Source organism: Ptychodera flava, chromosome 6 (genome assembly GCF_041260155.1).
Source record: "Ptychodera flava strain L36383 chromosome 6, AS_Pfla_20210202, whole genome shotgun sequence".
NCBI lineage: Eukaryota > Metazoa > Hemichordata > Enteropneusta > Ptychoderidae > Ptychodera > Ptychodera flava.
In genome coordinates this window covers 38,246,320-38,264,968 of record NC_091933.1, presented here as the reverse complement: position 1 = coordinate 38,264,968, position 18,649 = coordinate 38,246,320, and the positions used below count along the sequence as shown (strand labels likewise).

Genomic DNA, 18,649 nt, shown 5'->3' with positions numbered 1-18,649 from the left:
CAAATAAAAACGCTTGTATTCTTCTCGGCCACTTGTTGAATACATCACTGGCTCACACGGCGATCTCTGGGTCAGTGACACAATAGTCGATTCACGATACAACCATGTTTGTGTTTCCGACGCTTGCAATCTTCACTTTTCTATCGATTATTCCATTTGTGGAAACAAACCAATGCATGGAATGCACACAACAGGTAAGTGTCTGTACGGTACCTTCTTTGCCACCATGGTCATGTCTCTATCCCTGACTGGGACGGAAGTGACAAAGGTCTGAGTGTTTCAAGGCCACTGATAGCGGCATTATATAGAATTCGGAGAAACCACACCTAGCCGTACCAAGCCTTACTTGCGCTTTGCACGGGTTTTGTCTGTAAAGAGACGGCAATGCGTTACCTTATTTGTGTGGGTGAGAGGGACAACATCGTTTATAACTGTCGTGTTGACATGCAAGAGATGATGTCCTACAACTGTTTGGCCGTTCGCATGTCTGTCTCTATCATCATGCTGTTTCTTAAAACTTGCTGACCAGATTCAATTGGAATTTAGTGTACAGTGTAGTTATGGAGCATGAGGAGCTGTAAAGAGTTCGAACGGTTAGGTTTGCGTTGGTGTTAATGTTTGTAATTACTGGGTTTGAATAACGGCTGTCAAGCATTAGTTGATGAATAAATATGACTTGTAGCTCACTTATAATGACCTCATTCAGTCAACTCAAACGATCATGAAATCGTGTAATTTATTGTTTGAAGGATTCTCCTTCTTGTTGGTTAAATATCTTAGAAACTACCGTGACTGGTCTGGTAACTTTGGATACTTTTTATAGGTACCTATGAATCAATTACATCAGATTTGTTGATTTGATAGTGAAATTTGCATATGTTAATTTTAGGCGAATTTTAGCATTTTTGTCTCATATCATATCTCTACAAACGCTTGTCTGATAGCGCTGATATATTGGCAGTTGGTTTTTAGGGATGTCTTCAATCAGATGTGCAAGCTGACAACAAAGTTTGCATATGTTAATAACTGGGTCAGCTTTCTCAGTTTTGGTCAAAACAACAATTTACCCACAACAATTTGTCAGATAGCGCTAAAGTTTGGGCTTTGATTTTCTTAGCGAGATTTCATGCTGACATGATAAAATGATAACAAAATGTGAATATTCAAGTTCAGGGTTTTGCCAAAACATCATTTCCTCTGTAACAACTCGTCTGAAAGCCATCAGAAATGTTAGTTTGTAGGAATGGTGAAATATATACAACTTATGACCAATTTGCATAAATACATTTTTTGAATCCGTTTCCTAGCTTTAGTCAAAAACGTCATTTTTTAAAGACAGCATTCGTCTGGTAGATTTGAAAGTTAAATAGTTGGTTTTTGTTGACTTTATTTGCGCGGGTGGAGTTTTTGATCCACTTGTTTCATTTTAGTGTCAAAAAATCTCTTCCTCCGAAACTGAAATATGTTCACGTCAGTCTATTCTCTTGTGGCACTACTCAGAGCAGTGGATATGGTACACTGAGCATACGGTCTCTGTCTATGAATCAGGAACAGTTCACGTGACTCCGAGGGAAGACGATGTTTTATGGCTGAGTAAACATAAATAATGTCTAAGGGGTGTCTCTGCAGTTAGTATGTACATAGGTACATAGCAACGGTACGATAACGAGGCGCCTACCTGGCCTGCCTGCATTATAGAGTAATATCTACACCTGACATTGGAGGTGACGTTCTTTCGTAGTTTTTACTGGTTACTGCTGACTCTGCGAGATTGATTGTTTTATGAGCAATACTTAACATTGGGGACATACGTGTTCTAAAAATACAACGTATATAAAGTGATGAATGTAAAAAGTAACTTTATGAAGCTTTTCTTTCGTGAGTATGAACAAAATACGACATATATACATCTATGTAAGATAACATGTTGATGAATACATGGCCAATGTCGATCACAAACAACTATTGTTACAGAATTAACTGCATTGTAATGTACTGGCGTAAAGCTGAACACCATAATTACTCTACTTCACGCGTCGTTGATTTCTGCAATGAAGATTTCTATTGTACATCTATGTCTATGTAAACATATAGATATTAACATATCTGTTAATTTATCCCCAAAATAAATACAACACACACACACACACACATACACACACATATATGTATGTATATTTATATATATACATATATATAAATGTGTATATATATATATAAATGTGTATATATATATATATACATTATATATATACACATATATATATACACATATATATATATATATATATATATATATATATATATATATATATATATATATATATATATATATATATATATATATATATATATATATATATATATATATACATACTCACACTGTTGTTGTTTTCTCTCCACAGGTTAATTCTAAAGTGTACCCTTGTACAGTACATGGCCCATGTAAGTATGTAAACTTTCGAAGACGCTGTAATATTCACTATCATACACCCACTCACACCATGTTCCCATACACAACGTAAAATATATTCATAAATACATAAATACATAGATACATATTTAAACACATAAACACCTACCAACCTACCTATCTCTGCCTGCCTGCCTGCCTACTTCCCTACCTACTTACCTACCTACCTACCTACGCATACATACATACATACATACATACATACATACATACATGCATGCATGCATGCATGCATGCATGCATGCATGCATGCATGCATACATAGATACACACACACACATACATACATACATACATACATACATACATACATACATACATACATACATACATACATACATACATACATACATACATACATACATACATACATACATACATACATACATACATACATACATACATACATACATACATACATACATACATACATACATATATACATACATACATACATACAGACAGATAGACAGACATACAGACATACAAACAGACAGGCAGACAGACAGACACAACATTTTAAGCATGAAACTTTAGCTGTTGACAAAAACGTGCGTATTTGAAATAATTTTATCCGATGCACTTTTACATACGAAGAGAATTTGCTCCCATGTATCATGTAATTGCTTTCGGAGAAGATGACTCTTTGACAAAACGTGAGAAAATTGTGCCCTGAAATTAACACATACATGATAGTCAATAGTTTAAAATACCTGAATTAGATTGTTCCTTGATTTTTACAAAGTAAATATTAAAAGTTTAAGATACATCGTTTCCGACTAATTTGTGTTTTAACCAAACGCGAGAAATTGGAAGATACGGAAGTGGTTTTAAATTTTCCGGCTAAAAATTTCCGTATGTATATTTTGTCATCAATTGTACGGTTACTACATACCATATTCAATTTGAAAGACATGTTGTCTTGTTATGGAGAAAAAGATTTTACCAAATGTATGAAATTGATCCTAAATTTAACATTTAAATTTGCAAAAATGATCAGTCATTTGAATAAATCTTACCCGAGCCTTCCCTGAAACGTCGGGCACTTAAACAGGTCAAACAAAATATTAAAGCTAAAGGGATGACAAACGAGAGCAAAAATAGGGGAAGAATAAAATAAATCAAATATGCAAATATAACAATAAATTTGACAAACCTGATATAATTATTTGTACTAACCAACAAACAAACCATGTTTCACTGCATTTATGATGGCCGCAGTGAAGATATTTACAAATGCCCTGAATCAGTGTATAGCAATCCAATATTGTTAATACTGTGTACGCCACCGTTCGCTTTTAGAGCAGATTTGTTCTTATCTGCAGAGTTTACAATTATGAGAGACTGATGCCCAGCATCAAATCTGGTCGATCAAATACAATCACCTTCGAATCTGATGTAATATGAAAACTACTAGATGCTTCTTGGAGTCTGATAAGGTAACTTGTAATATGTTGCACAAAAGTTGTTACTCTTTCTGTTTCAAGTGTCTGACAACGAGTGTTCCGTTATCCCTTTCTTCAATCCGGTCGAGGATTCCAGGCTACCTCTGCGACCAACCAATGTCAAACTAAGGGAGGAAATCAGTACTTTCGGGGATACGGACTTTCCTGGCGTTATCGTAGATATGGACCTGGATCTTACACACGGTAACTGGGTCATACCATCTCTAACCAGTGTAACCGAAACGTTTGTATCAGTTTGTATTAGCTATTTGGTTGACATTAGTGCACATATCATGTTCACATTGCGAAAGTCTGAATTAAGTTGTTTACACAGCGAACTCGTTTTATAAAATCGTTTCATAGTATGCGTTTACAAAACAGCCAGGGGGATAGGTGAAGAAAACAAAATATTCATAGTTCCTGATTTTTGTAGGGATTGTTTATAGATGTGTTAGAGAAAATGAAGTATTATGAATCATAATTCTGTCACTGCAGAGAGGTAAGTTAGGGTTGAATTCACGCTATGCATTCATATCCACAGTAAAACTTCTGCTGCGGCCGGGAAATCTACTTGTTGGGAGAAAAAGATCGTAATAATTTCTTAAAAAAGGAAAACAAAGATGAAATAAATGACAACTGGCGATCAATCATGCATTGTGATTTCCCCTTCAAGTCACTACAGTGCGGTAAAAATGTCACGTGACCGATTAAATGAATGCGTGTTTCGGATCGAGGGGAAACTTTGCTGAAACTTTTCACAGAAACTCTAAAGCACACTCTTTTATAATCAAGAACACAAATTACATGTCAATGTGTAAACGTTTGGGATCAGAGAAACAAACTATTACCGATGTTTAAAATTCAAAACGGCCGTTATACCTTATGTCAAGTCAAATTTTCGAGTTTTACAAAAAACCCCGAAAAGGTGAACACTTCAAAGTGAGATAGCATAAGAAGTATTGTGCAAAGTCGAGAACTCGAAGACTCTTCCAGAGGAGGAAAAAATGGAAGCAGGAAAATTTAATCCACACTCCAGTACTGTATTGTACCAAACAGTAATGCCCTAAATTTCATCCTTAGCTTATGTGTGTTCATTTTATCGATATTTTCCCCCGACGTCTGATCCCTACGAATTCTCATCGTCGTTATCTTCCATTTCCTGTTCCTTCTAGCGTCTGAGTACATACAAGGAATACAGTTCATTCTGAGGGGATTGACAAAGCACGAATTAGATTATCAGTTTACATATTTTGGACAGGAAGCCTGCCATTTTTTCAATCTTACAGATGCGGACCTTAAATACGATCACGTAAGTAAAGACAATCTAAATAATCTAAAGACAATCTAAATAATTAAACAAATCACTGTACAGTTTACATTAATAAATTGCAAAAAAAATGTATATATATATATATATATATATATATATATATATATATATATATATATATATATATATATATATAAGGGTTTCTGGAGAATAGATTTTACAATTTCATCTCTACAACGTTGTTTCGTGAGTCGCGAGACTCACTCATCAGGAGACTACACTAGAGTGAATCTACATGGGCTAAACATCGCTGGTTACGCAGGTGGTGAAATTTTGGTTGAGATTGACAGTTGTTGCATAACAATATATTGCTGTTACTATGAATATTCATGTTTACGGAGAGGACTGGTTTATTTCGATGAAATTGTTAAATCAATTCTCCAGAAACCCTTATATATCTCGCTCGCTCTACTTTTGTATTGAGCACTTTGTATCAGACAAGTCGAACCGCATACTTCGGATATATATATATATATATATATATATATATATATATATATATATATATATATATATATATATATATATATATATATATATAATATATATATTATATATATATATATATATATATAAAGTGTATCATTGATAGCGATTCTAATATAGTGTATCTAATATAGTGTATATTTATAGTGTATATATATATATATATATAGTGTCAACTCGAGTCACAAAGTAACAGGTGCGTAGATACACACACACATACATAAACACATAGCGTAACAATTCCATGGACCTGTTACTTTGGAACTCAAGTTGACACTGCTTGCATTTATTGCACGACAATTTATTAATCTTTAAGTTATAAACGAAGTTTATCGTCTTTAAATATACGATGATGTCAGGATTATCCAAAATTCATCATTTCTCGGTCTTGTCTGCACCTCCCTTTTACTGTCTAATTTCTCTGTTCCTTTTTTGTTGATCTCCCAGGAAACCGGAGTGGACAAGTTATCGTACACCTATGCTTGTATGTTGGCGCTCTCTCCATCTTGTCGATATGAGCTAGAAATAATCGTTCATCCGATGTCGAAGTCAGGATTGAAGAGCAATAACATCACACACTTCATCACGCCAAGTAAGTAAGCCATTGAATTGTCAATACATATTTCGTATGTACAAATCAATAAACGATATCAAAAACAAACTTTCCGATGCGAAACCGATATACGTATTCAACCCCGCTTGATAATGCTAATCATATTAATCGACACTCAAAGAGCTATTTTCACGGGCATATAAGCTTATAGACAGAAAAAAAACTCTTATTTTGCCATAATAATTATCATCATCATTCAATTTATCTATCATTTTAGTAATTAATTTGTGCATTTCTTAATCTATCTATCTATTTATTCAAGTATCTATTATGTGTGACAGTGTTTCGTCTTCCAAATCTTATCGGTATTTATTCGATAGCGACTGAGTGTATTATGATTTTAATTTCGATGAATCAATGCAGTCAAAAGTAATGTTATAATTACAGTAAAAGAAAATACTCTAATAACGGATGAACTGAACTAACCCTAATATATCGAACATTTTGTTCGGCAGCCTGTGAGAGTTACCCGAACATCTTCGACTGTAAACATTACTCGGAAGGTATGTTTATATCCCGTTATCTTAACTTTGTTCGCAAAGCTAGTAAAACAATTATGGTGCCTTCTTATTTCAGTAAATGATCCGAGCACCAGTAGTGACCATAGAAAATATGATTTCAGCACTTTTGTGTTTACAAGACAAACTGGTCTATGTGCGTGTATTTCTCTTTTACTGCTGGACCACGAACCTTGTTAAGTTTTTGTAACGTTTTGTAGTTACAAGCATCCAACCAACTTTCCGGCATTTAAACGCTGTGACTCAAACTCACTTAGAAAGAAAATTGACATGTGCAGAATTCTTCATTATCCCAAGCATCGAACATTTTAATTTGAAAGCAACTGGAACAGGCTTTCTGTCCAGGTTACCTCTCATTGTTCTATCGAAATATAAAAATCATCAGATTTCACGCACTCAAAAATGTAAAGAAAAATATACACAGGGCATAAAATTCATTGGTAAATACGTTTGTTAGATTTTTGCTATCTGTGTAAAGACGTCTTGTCAACAAATACTGATTAGAATGTCCCAACAGAGGACAGACGTCTAAATTGGGGTCCAATATTTATCCTGAATGATGCCAATTACTCGACGGTGGAAGTTGTCTTCGACTTGCCGCCCGAGAAGTACAATATGGACGCCTTTAGGATTCTTCTATGTAAAGTCATCAACGGGAGCATATCTACAAGGGAATGTGTTGGCGACACAAGGGATCAAACACAATTGGTAAGTCTTTTCATAGAGTGAAAGAATACATGTCAGTTACCGGCTGCTCCACAAATGTTGGTTAAAATAAAATTTAAATTTGCAGGTTTTGCCGCCATTTACAATCTGATCACGAGAATCTAACCCTTGTTATATTTTAGGATTTCTCATGTTTTGCCATAGAAAACTCCTGTCCCGATTATATTATATAAATGAGCTGTGAAGTGAGAGATACAAAATATGATAACTCACCGAAACAGATGAGATTTGCGGTTACCTCAAGTAGACTAACCTTCATTTAATATATTAATGTCTTTAATTTTGTGTTCCACTGAAATTTCTGATTTTTCGCCTACAATATTAATTATTCTAAAAACTTTCTCACGTGACTGCTTTTCAATTTTGTCGGCACCTACCAGGTACCTGATATAAACCGACCGAAAAATATTCTCGATTCCTAAGAATATATGATGTACTACGTAAAATTTGAAGCGGTCCCTAGGCTTCATATATAAATTATATATGAAACCTAGGGACCTAGGGACCTATGGTTCGTTCATGATTATACAATACCGTTAACATAGCATGAGCGTGTTATCATTCGATATAGGGTAGAATGCGCCTCGGGGACAGATATTCGGACTCTCAAACCTTTACAATTTTTTCTGATCTACCACTTATGGAGGGGGGTTGATTTTAAAGCTCTCGGTGTAAGAAAAAATGTCACCGTCTTAGTTTTTCGAAAATCGAAAATTTTATTTTTTTCCATAGGGTTAATACAGTTATGGCAGCTATTTTGAATTTCAAATATTGGTGAATCTTAGGTAATTTGTTTCTCTAATACCAAAATTTGCCCCATGACCTCCGATTTTTATTCTTGGTTTTGAAAGAGAATGGTTGAAAGATTCCTTGAGGAATTTTAAGCAAAAGTATGTCTTTCACTTTCGAGGCGCATACTACCTTAAACGCTTGGCTGCTACTAGTAGAGAATACTGACTGGTATGAGACTGAATGCTCGATACAAATATAAATCATTTGTCTTGATCAAAGTGGGAGTCATCGATGAACAAGACATTAAAATTTTCATTGGTCAAAGGTCTTTCGGAATATCATGCATATACATTATATTATCGTCCTCGTAACGGGCAGAAAAATTGATCCAACGAATTTGGCTTTCGCCAGGCCTTTATTTTAATTTGACTTTTGCCTTTTTGCAGGTTAACAGAATGATTACAATCGGAAATACAACAATAAATGTGGCGTCATGGACATTCTACGAAGTTCAGCCCGGGACTTACGCCACCAAGGTATGTTTAGAAATACACAGAGCGGGAAGCAGATCATCGTAAATATCAGTCTCTATAGTTTCCACAAAATTTATCAAACGCAAACGATTATTACTACGGCAACGACGACGATGATGATAAATTGATAATTTTCACCAACAATGCCACCATCATCACCATCATCACCATCATAACCATCATCATAACCATCCTCATCATCCAATGTTCTCTAGATGGGTGTAATAACTTTCATTCCTGTTTGTTTTTACAATGGTACGTGGCTACAAGATTGATGCCCAATACCCTTCCTATAGTGGACAATTATGAAAAAACTGAAACCTATGCTATTTTTTCAAAAAATTACCCATGTTTCAAGTTGCAATCTTTTCTTCTCTTTGATCATGTGATTTCATTCAATTTTTCCTGTTAAATTTATTGCCATAGCACTTCGTATGGCATTACCAATACAGTATCTCATGCTTTTACGTTTACATTTAATGACTATTAGGTTAGGCCGAGACCATCCAATACCTCTGTTTGCAAGAAAGCTGGTGGAACTCAAGACCTTTGCGTAGTAACTAATTCTGAACACTTTCAGGTTATAGGTAAGTAATTTTTTTCGTTGCTCTGGAATTAGCAGTGAATACTATATATTCTGTCATCGAATACGTGAGTGTTGTGACTAGCTGGGTTTTTTTTCTTTTAATGATTGCTTAATTTCCTGATAACTAAGATTATTTATTTGTGTTTGTTTTTTTATGCATGTGTGTGTATGTATGTAAGTATGTATATATGTATGTATGTATATGTGTGCATATATCACTAATATCACTATATATATACTGAACTTTAAGTAAAAGCATATATGCATATATATATATATATATATTATATATATATATATATATATATATATATATATATATATATATATATATATATATATATATATATATATATATATATATATATATATATATATATATATATATATATATATATATACAAAATGTATACAATGTGCCCTCCGTTTATCACCATAATGTCTTTATGGCAATCTCTGAACTTGTGCACAGAGAGATAATTATATATATATATATATATATATATATATATATATATATATATATATATATATATATATATATATATATATATATATATATATATATATATATATATATATATATATACCTGGCACTGAGCAACATATTTTCTCATTCATTGATTTCTAGTGACTCTCATTGTTTCATCTTGTAAAAGTGACGCTAGACTGAATCAGGGTGTATGTGTATTCAGTCACCTCTGTGATCAACTTCTTTCATGATAACGGCTTAGCTGGCTTAGGATTGTATTATAGATTAGCAGTGAATACTATATATTCAATGCCATAAGCATCATACAAAAACATATCAAAGCTGCGCACTCGCATTTTATGACCCTGAGATGTCGCTTTCTCTACACAGCAAGTCCATGTGATGACATGCCGTGTGGAAACAATGGCACATGTATCCCAAGTGGAAGTAACCATAAATGTAGCTGTGACGACGGTTTTGTAGTTGTGGAGGGAAAGTGCAGGCCCAATCGTGAGTATTAAGACACTTCTTTTTGGTTCTTATTCCAAATGTCTCCTTCGCCTTTTAAAACAAGTTACACTTCTTTGAGCCTGAGAAACAACATTTTGAATCATTCTTTAAACCAATCTGGTGTTCGTTAATTCGCGGTTCGGTCTACTTTTACAACTGTTCGCAGCTAAATACGGCCAGAGAAACTGGGGACGAACGAACCAGCACCAAGTATACAAAATGTGTACTCAGTGTTTCGAATCTGCTGAACTGTCTATTTTCTGAACACAGTTTTCTCTCCGTGTTGGTGCGCTACAGGGAAATACACCGAGTTGCATATATGCTATTTCGTTGATATCAATCCACCAAGCAACTGTCAGGCTCTCACGTATTCTTTGAATTCTATACAGTACCTTTTCACCGCATTACAGCGACATTTATATACGGCAGACGGGTCAAGCTAATTTGACAGGCTCAGCCTCAGTTTCAATTTCTAAGCAATTATCTAAAATTGTCACTTTACGAAGAACATAGGGAATACCATACATGAAGAGCGTTGGGCGTTCAGCGCCATGTGTTCCATAGTTGGAAGCACGTGTTATCGAGATGATTCAAATGCGTATTGACGCACCTTGTCCATCGTTTTTTGGTGGTTTTTTTTTTTTGCATTTTCACATAAGAGATGTTCAAGTTTACCTTCACTCTGCCAGGATGAACTGATTTGATCGTGAAAATGTAATGAAATAGTAAAAATAACGCAAAATGATGCAGCACGTTAATTTTATCTATCACAACAATCTGATCACTTAAAGTACAACAATGGATTCCTGGGTCTCTGCCTGATTTCAGCCGATCCATGTCACCAGCAACCCTGTGGAAACAATGAATCGTGTACATCGGATGGAAATAATCACAGATGCACTTGTGTCGAGGGGTTCGAAGAAGTGGACGGAAAGTGCATTGGTTAGGCATTCGAAATTTCGATCTCTTCTTTGTACTTATGATGATTTCACGTTATCAATATGTAAAATGCAGCTGATTAAAGGGAACGGTAGATTGTCATTATCGTACTTTGTATCAACAAGCGTTATTATTTCACCTCATGTTATTAGCCATGCCATGGCTAACTTTCTCGTCAACCCCTCATTAATGCATGCACAATACGCACAACACGACAAGTGGCAGTGGAGTAAACCCCAAACGCAACACTGCAAGGTACTGCACAGGATGGCATTAGGCGGATCGGTACAGTAGCGAGCAGTGCAGCGTAGTCCTGCATGGTACAACACATTAAAACATACACTTGAGTGCAGTACAGTATAACTCAACATACAATACAATTCAATAGTTGGCCTCACAAACTTTTACAATCCTTTTTTAAACTTGAGGCGGGGGGATTAGGATGGCTAGTTTTGAAGCTCATGGAGAAACTTAAAGCATTTGCAGGGTTATCTTTGTGAAAGTTGATAATTTATTTTTTACATATAATTAACGCGGCCATTTTCAAACTTAAGTGTCGGTAAAAATTTGGTAATTTGTTCCTGAAGAACAAAATTTTGCACGCTGACCGTTTATTTTATTCTCGGTTTCGAAGAGAATTATAGTTGAAAGTTTTCTATCGGAAATTATCAGTAAAATTTGCATGGTGTACATATTGACAGAAAGAGACAGCGCGAGGGAGAAAGTTACTGTCTAAAACGCCGGCAAAATGATTTTCAATGATTTATGAAGCTATTCATTTATGTCAATGAAAGCATGCATGCAGGCATGTTCTTTAACAGGAAGTTATGTATGTACGCACACATCTATCCACCCATCTATCGACTCATAGACACATACAAATATACATATATACATACATACATACATACATACATACATACATACATACATACATACATACATACATACATACATACATACATACATACTTGTATGCATACTTAGATACAGGAAGACAGATATGTAGACACGTTTAGCTTTTGACATAGAAGTAGCACATTTAGACTGTAGCTGTATTTGTACATGCACTTGATTACCAATAACAAAAGAGAGCAGAGACCTAGGTTACAACAAGTGCTGCCTGGTTATCGTCTTTTTTAATCTTTATAGAACCAACGAAAAGCACGACACTTAAGATAGTAGTGGCTGTTGCCGGAAGTGTATTCGCCGTGATTCTGCTTGTTGTTGGGATAAAGTGCTACCGTCGGTACAAGGCAGACGGTGATCAACCAGTTGAACCATCAACTGAACCGCCAAGACAAAATGGTTGGACGGACATATACTCAACGGACCATACTCAACCGTGCACTGACAAAAATTGTGGAGGGGATTTGAAGGCAAACGGTAACGAAAGATATCCTCTTAAAAAATCAAGGCCTCACATGAATAGTCACGGTGGAAACGTCACACTCACCGGTTTTAATCACCGCTCCAGATTGGGTAATTATATAAGTTGATAGTCGATGTACAGTATATTTCTTAATTGTTCATTCGCAAGGCATGTATATGGTACGTGCACTGCTGTCATAAACCCTTTGATAAACCTAGGTAAAATTTGTATTTTCGACACAAGGTCCAGATTTTAATTTGCCAGCGGGATGAAGTTGCCTTCTTTGGAAATCATATTGGGAACTATAGCCTCATCAGAAAATAGTTTAAGGTAGTATGCGCCACGAAAGTGAAAGACTTACACTTTCAAACTTTCCTCAATGACACTTTCAACCTTTCTCTAACCGAATTAAGGACAAAAGTCAGTGGTCGGCGTCCAAAGTTGTTTTACTATAGAAACAAATAACCTAAAATTTACTAATGTTTGAATTAAAAATGGCCGCCATCTATTGTTAACTCTGTGAAGAAAAACAAAATTTCCGATTTTCCCGAAAAACCAAAACTGCGAAAAGTTTTCGTTCTCTGAGAGATTTAAAATGAACCCAACAAGAGGCAGATTAAAAACAAGAATTGTGAAAGTTTGAGAATTTGAATATGTTCCCGAGACGCATTCTACCTTAAAATACATTTTTTGAATGTATATACTGACGGGAATCTGTGATAGATTTACAGGTCGATACGGTAATTTCCAAAATTTTGAGAACGAATAATTCACTTCTTTCATCTGCATGTCCGATAACATGTGCGTTCCCTATATATCAACTAAACAACTAATCCAATATGTAATAGCAAACGCTTGGTCCAACCGAATATAAAATTATGGGTGGGACTTACAGTGGAGCACTTTATACATTTTAGACTTTGCATTTTGTCACCGAAAAGTTGCTGCATTTTTTTGTTTCACTTTTCAAAGTTTGATCTCTATTTCTTCACTAGCGGGGGACTGTCCTGCCAGCGTGGTGTTACTGAGCTCTGACGATACTGAACGACACAAGAATACAGTCGAGGCACTGGGTAGGTTCTGGACGGCGTGTGGCATTAAGGTAACCATTCCAGCGTGGTACGACGCGGAAATTGCGACAACGCAACCGTTGCCTTGGTACACTGGAGTGTCCAAGGAGGTGAACAAAATAGTTCTAGTTGTCTCCGAAGGTGTCAAGAGGCTGTGGGAAAACCTGGAGGCGGGAAGAAAAAACCCGGTATCCGGCGTCAATTCTGTCGGTCAGTTTACCGCTGCTCATGTAAATAATATCGTGTTGAACATCGCTATAGATTTGATGTGCAAAGATGCGGAGCAGGGCAAGAGTAGTCCTCGCCACGGCAAATATGTAGAAGTACTCCTGCCTTATTCTCCGCGAGATCAGGTGATTACAATGGGAAGGCAGTATGACTTTCCCAAGGACATGGAGTTTCTGCACCTGTACTTCAGTGGTTCCCAGGAAAGTGAAGTCAACCGTATAAGGAAGGTTCCCCATGTCATCAAGTTGTTCAATGATGGCTACGAGGGTGTTAAACTGAGGAGTAGCATTGATGAGATGATCAGTTATGTCGATACAAATCCAAACTGGTATCAGGACGAACATGGAAATGGCCGGGCGTCGGGCTCCTCTTTGTCGAACAGGGGCTCTGTTGCAGATCGTAGTAGCTCGTCGATGTCGGACGAAACACCCGGTGAGATCAGTGGACTGTTGTGCTCCACCAATAACCGTGAGTTCGTGGTGTGAATATTGTGAACAGCAAACGTTCATGATAGACTGATGCTTGTCAGCGGTTTGCCTGTGCAGGCGATCATGATATTGACACAGACAAGGAGAAACCTTGTCTGTGGTATTGAACGTCCACGGCAGGAACCTTCAGCACAAACTTCTCTGTCTCAAGCATCGATCGCTTCCTGCTGTGTGATAACGCGATACTGTCCCCAGGGGTAATTCAGAGGATTTGAACGACCCATTTTTATCGGGATTAGTTAAGCGTATTTTCAACTGACTCAAGACAAGTCGTCGTCTTCGATCTTGCAATCCTCTCCATACTATGAAAACTAAATTTCTGAAGGTGTACAACATATAGTGCATGATTGGGGCACGTAATCTGCACTTGAAAGAGTGAGGGCGTGCATAGGGGATTGCTTACATGTCCGTCCCCCGGGGTTTGGGGTGGGGGATAGAGGTGTATTGGTATCAGCACAGGTTTCTCCTTGCTATTGCTATTGCCATAGTTTATTTCATTTATTTATTTTTAATATTATTACTATTATTTTATTTTATATTTATCTTTTATTTATCGATTTATTTTTATTTATCACCAGATTAACTTTGACGCTAGAGCAAGTTATACCTTGCTGGTGCGTTCTTTGATGACTTTGCAAAGTTTATCCGGTGATAATCAGGTGACAGCGTCCACAGATTTGTAATTTACCCTTGCTTGCTTTGGCACATTAGGTAATCAAATGCATGAGATAATAGATGCAACAAAGTGACAAAACTTTGGGGAGAATTGTCAAAGGACACAAAAACGTGACACAGGGAAGGAAAAAAAGAAACCTTTAAAGCCAGTACTAACGTAAGACCAAGACACCAAAAGTTGGCAGTATGAATCTGTATCGGCAATACATATCATAGTCAAACGTATTAAAATAAAATAAGCAATAGCAAGGAGAAACCTGTGCTGATACCAAGACACCTCTGTCCCCATCCCGGGGGACAGACAGGTAAGCAATCCCCTATGGGACGTGAACGATAACGCTTTCGTCAGTCTCACGGCTATTGCCAATTGCAACTGATACACAGTGTCGCGTTTCTGACTATGCATTCGATGACAATGCGCACAATTTATGAACTTATGTACTTAAATACTGAGCAAACCTTTTCTAGTTCTTGCTGTTGTCGTTGGCTGGTAGTCGTGAAGCGATTATCATCTAACGAGAACAGGCAAAAGTGGAAACAGCGCCATCTCTGAAAATGATTTTAATCAGATTGACGCTAAATATAGACGGACATACCCTTAACCTACACTTACGCATACACACATCTCTAGTTGTCGTCATACACACACACAAAATACTACAAAAAATAGCCGATTTGAAATTTCGAAAACTCATAATTTGGAAAGGTCACATGTAGTGTACCTCGTGTATCTTGCAGCCACTGTTATTTATTCTTTTAATATATATCAGCGATTTCATGTGATCGGTAATAGTTGCTCTGCGATATTGTTTACAGTATAACGACATGTAACCCTTTTCCACATAGATCCATCATTCTTTCTGAAACGACTTCGTCATTCGGGTGACCTTTTTGTTCATGAGTAAATAAATATTAAACAAATAAATACAACTCTTATACATACACACATACATACATACATACATACATACATACATACATACATACATACATACATACAAATGTACATACATACATAGTGTATATAATGTATATATGTGAATACATTTACTTACATAGGTGTACATTATATGCACTATAACACCATTCATATACCATGAACCGAAAATGCTCATGTTATTCATTATATATTTTAGTTATGTGTAAATTTGAACCTTTGCCACATGTCTGCAACTTCATTGAAAGTGTCATGATCAACATTATGAACAATATTCACCACAGTTTATTTTTTACGGTCATTAAGTATACAATTATGTAATCAACTGAAATGAAAATACTAAATTTCTTTGACTGCTGTCATAGTATCACTTTATATAGGAAGTGTAATTGCCTTTGGTCAAGTCCTTCAAGCTACTAGTATATATATGCCAAACTATGGAAGCTCATTAGATACATGTATGCAAATTATAAATTAACTGACATGAAAATGCGAAATGACCTTTCAATATTGTTTTACCTGGTATAATCATCAATGTACATAGCATGTTTTGCCAACTTTGATCAGTCTAAGTATAAATCCCTAATTAGGAAAGTTCATTAAATATGGAAAATAGGAATGGACTAAAGTGAAAATGCTTAACGACTTTCAATATTGTCACATCATAGCATCTTCAATATACATAGCAGGTTTCATCAACTTTGGTCTTGTCAATTCAGATAAATATCCCTAATTAGGAAAGTTTATTAAATATGCAAATTACGAATTGACTGAAGTAAAACTGCTTAATGAATTTCAATAATATTATATCATAGCATCTTCAATGTACATAGCAAGTTTCATCAACTTTGTCCGTCAATTCAGATATATATCCGAGATTAGGAATGTTCATTAAATATGAAAATAAGGAATTGGCTGAGGTAATACTTCTGACTTTCAAGAATGTTGTATCATAGTATCTTCAATATATGTAGCAAGTTTCATCAACTTTGGTCTAGTCAATGCATATAATATATATATATATATATATATATATATATATCCCTAATTAAAAAATTTCATCCAATATGCAAATTAGGAAATGGCGGAAGTAGAAATGCTTAATGACTTTCAATAATCATAGTATATTTAATATACATACCAAGTTTCGTCAATTTTGATCGAGTCAATTCAGATATATATCCCTAATTAGGAAAATTAATTAATATGCAAATTAGCAATTATCTTTCATGTCAACCCTTAGTATTTTTCACGGCTGATATATCATTATATGATCAACATTTGTAGCAAATCTCATGCGATTATGTGCAGTCGTTCTCAGTGTATATCCATTTTTTCTAAAGTCATTAATTATGCAAATGAGCAAAAAGTGAGCAAGCCACACCCACCAAAAACTAATCAGTTCATGCTATTTGCAAACTGAATCTATGTACCCGATTTAATACTGATCTGATGAGCCGTGTTTGAGATATCGAGCGCAGACAGATGGACAGACAGACATTGCTACGACATTAGCCCACGTGTAAGTATGTGAGCTAAAAACTAACCAGTTCTTGCCATTTGCAAACTGGCTCTATGTACCAGATTTGATTTTGATCTGATGAGCCGTTTTTTTGTGATATCACGCCCACAGATTGACGGACAGACAGACATCGCTGCGACATTAGCTCACGTGTGTGAATACGTGAGCTAAAAAATACAATACATACATACATACATACGCGCACTCACATACATTTTTACTCTACTGTCAACACCTAAACTTACCGTGGAATTCATTACGTCAGATTACACAGTAGGGATTATATTCTAGTGCAGGCATGTATTATTCGTTGTATGCGACAATATGTTTGAAACAAACGGTGTCTACATTCACATGAGTAGGATATTTGACGCTGTAAAGAAATTTTCAGACCGAGGTTTGTCGTTCTTTACTTCCCAATGCTTGTCTAATGGCTTAGTGAACAGTAAGAAGGGCGTTGAGCCCCCGTGATACATTGATTTTGAAATTGAAAGCCGTTATAATAAAACTCAAACAAACACGGTTGGAACTAATTTGGGATAATTGGATGGAGAAGTAATGTCGATTTTAATTTACAAATGTTACCTCATCTGCTTTTCTTTTTATAGTACACACTTCTTTTTATTGATAATTTGCAATAATTCAACATTCAGCTATATTGCACCTTACACTTTTGAGATATTTGAAAAATAAGAAAATCCAATTCTCCCAAATTAGTTCCAATCGTGTTAACAGCTGTTTTATCACTGTATACTTGAAATATAACCACCAAAATGACAAATCTAGGAAAACAACAGTTTACAACTTTGTTTTTTAAAGTGTGTAGAAAAACGTCAACACATACCCCATGGTTTTACTTACTGGTTAAACTTGACGTAGTTTTACTATTCAAAAAAAAAAAACGAATCTTAATAAAGCTCAGATCGAAGTTCACATCATTGCATTTGTCACTCATTGTCTGCATGGGTAAAAATGGCAATCTCTCTCTGAAAGG

The 18,649-nt window shown here is 35.6% G+C and overlaps 1 protein-coding gene across 1 annotated transcript; it reads left to right on the top strand.

Moving 5' to 3' along the window:
- On the top strand, nt 1–18,588 carry LOC139135700 (uncharacterized). Its single transcript, XM_070703329.1, has 12 exons — nt 1–194; nt 2,406–2,445; nt 3,961–4,122; nt 5,091–5,227; nt 6,182–6,326; nt 6,803–6,850; nt 7,383–7,573; nt 8,770–8,859; nt 9,347–9,443; nt 10,305–10,424; nt 12,516–12,845; nt 13,731–18,588. Exons 1-12 carry the CDS (start codon nt 105–107, stop codon nt 14,516–14,518), a joined length of 2,238 nt encoding a protein of 745 aa, XP_070559430.1. The 5' UTR covers nt 1–104; the 3' UTR covers nt 14,519–18,588.
- Nucleotides 18,589–18,649: the final 61 nt, after the last annotated feature.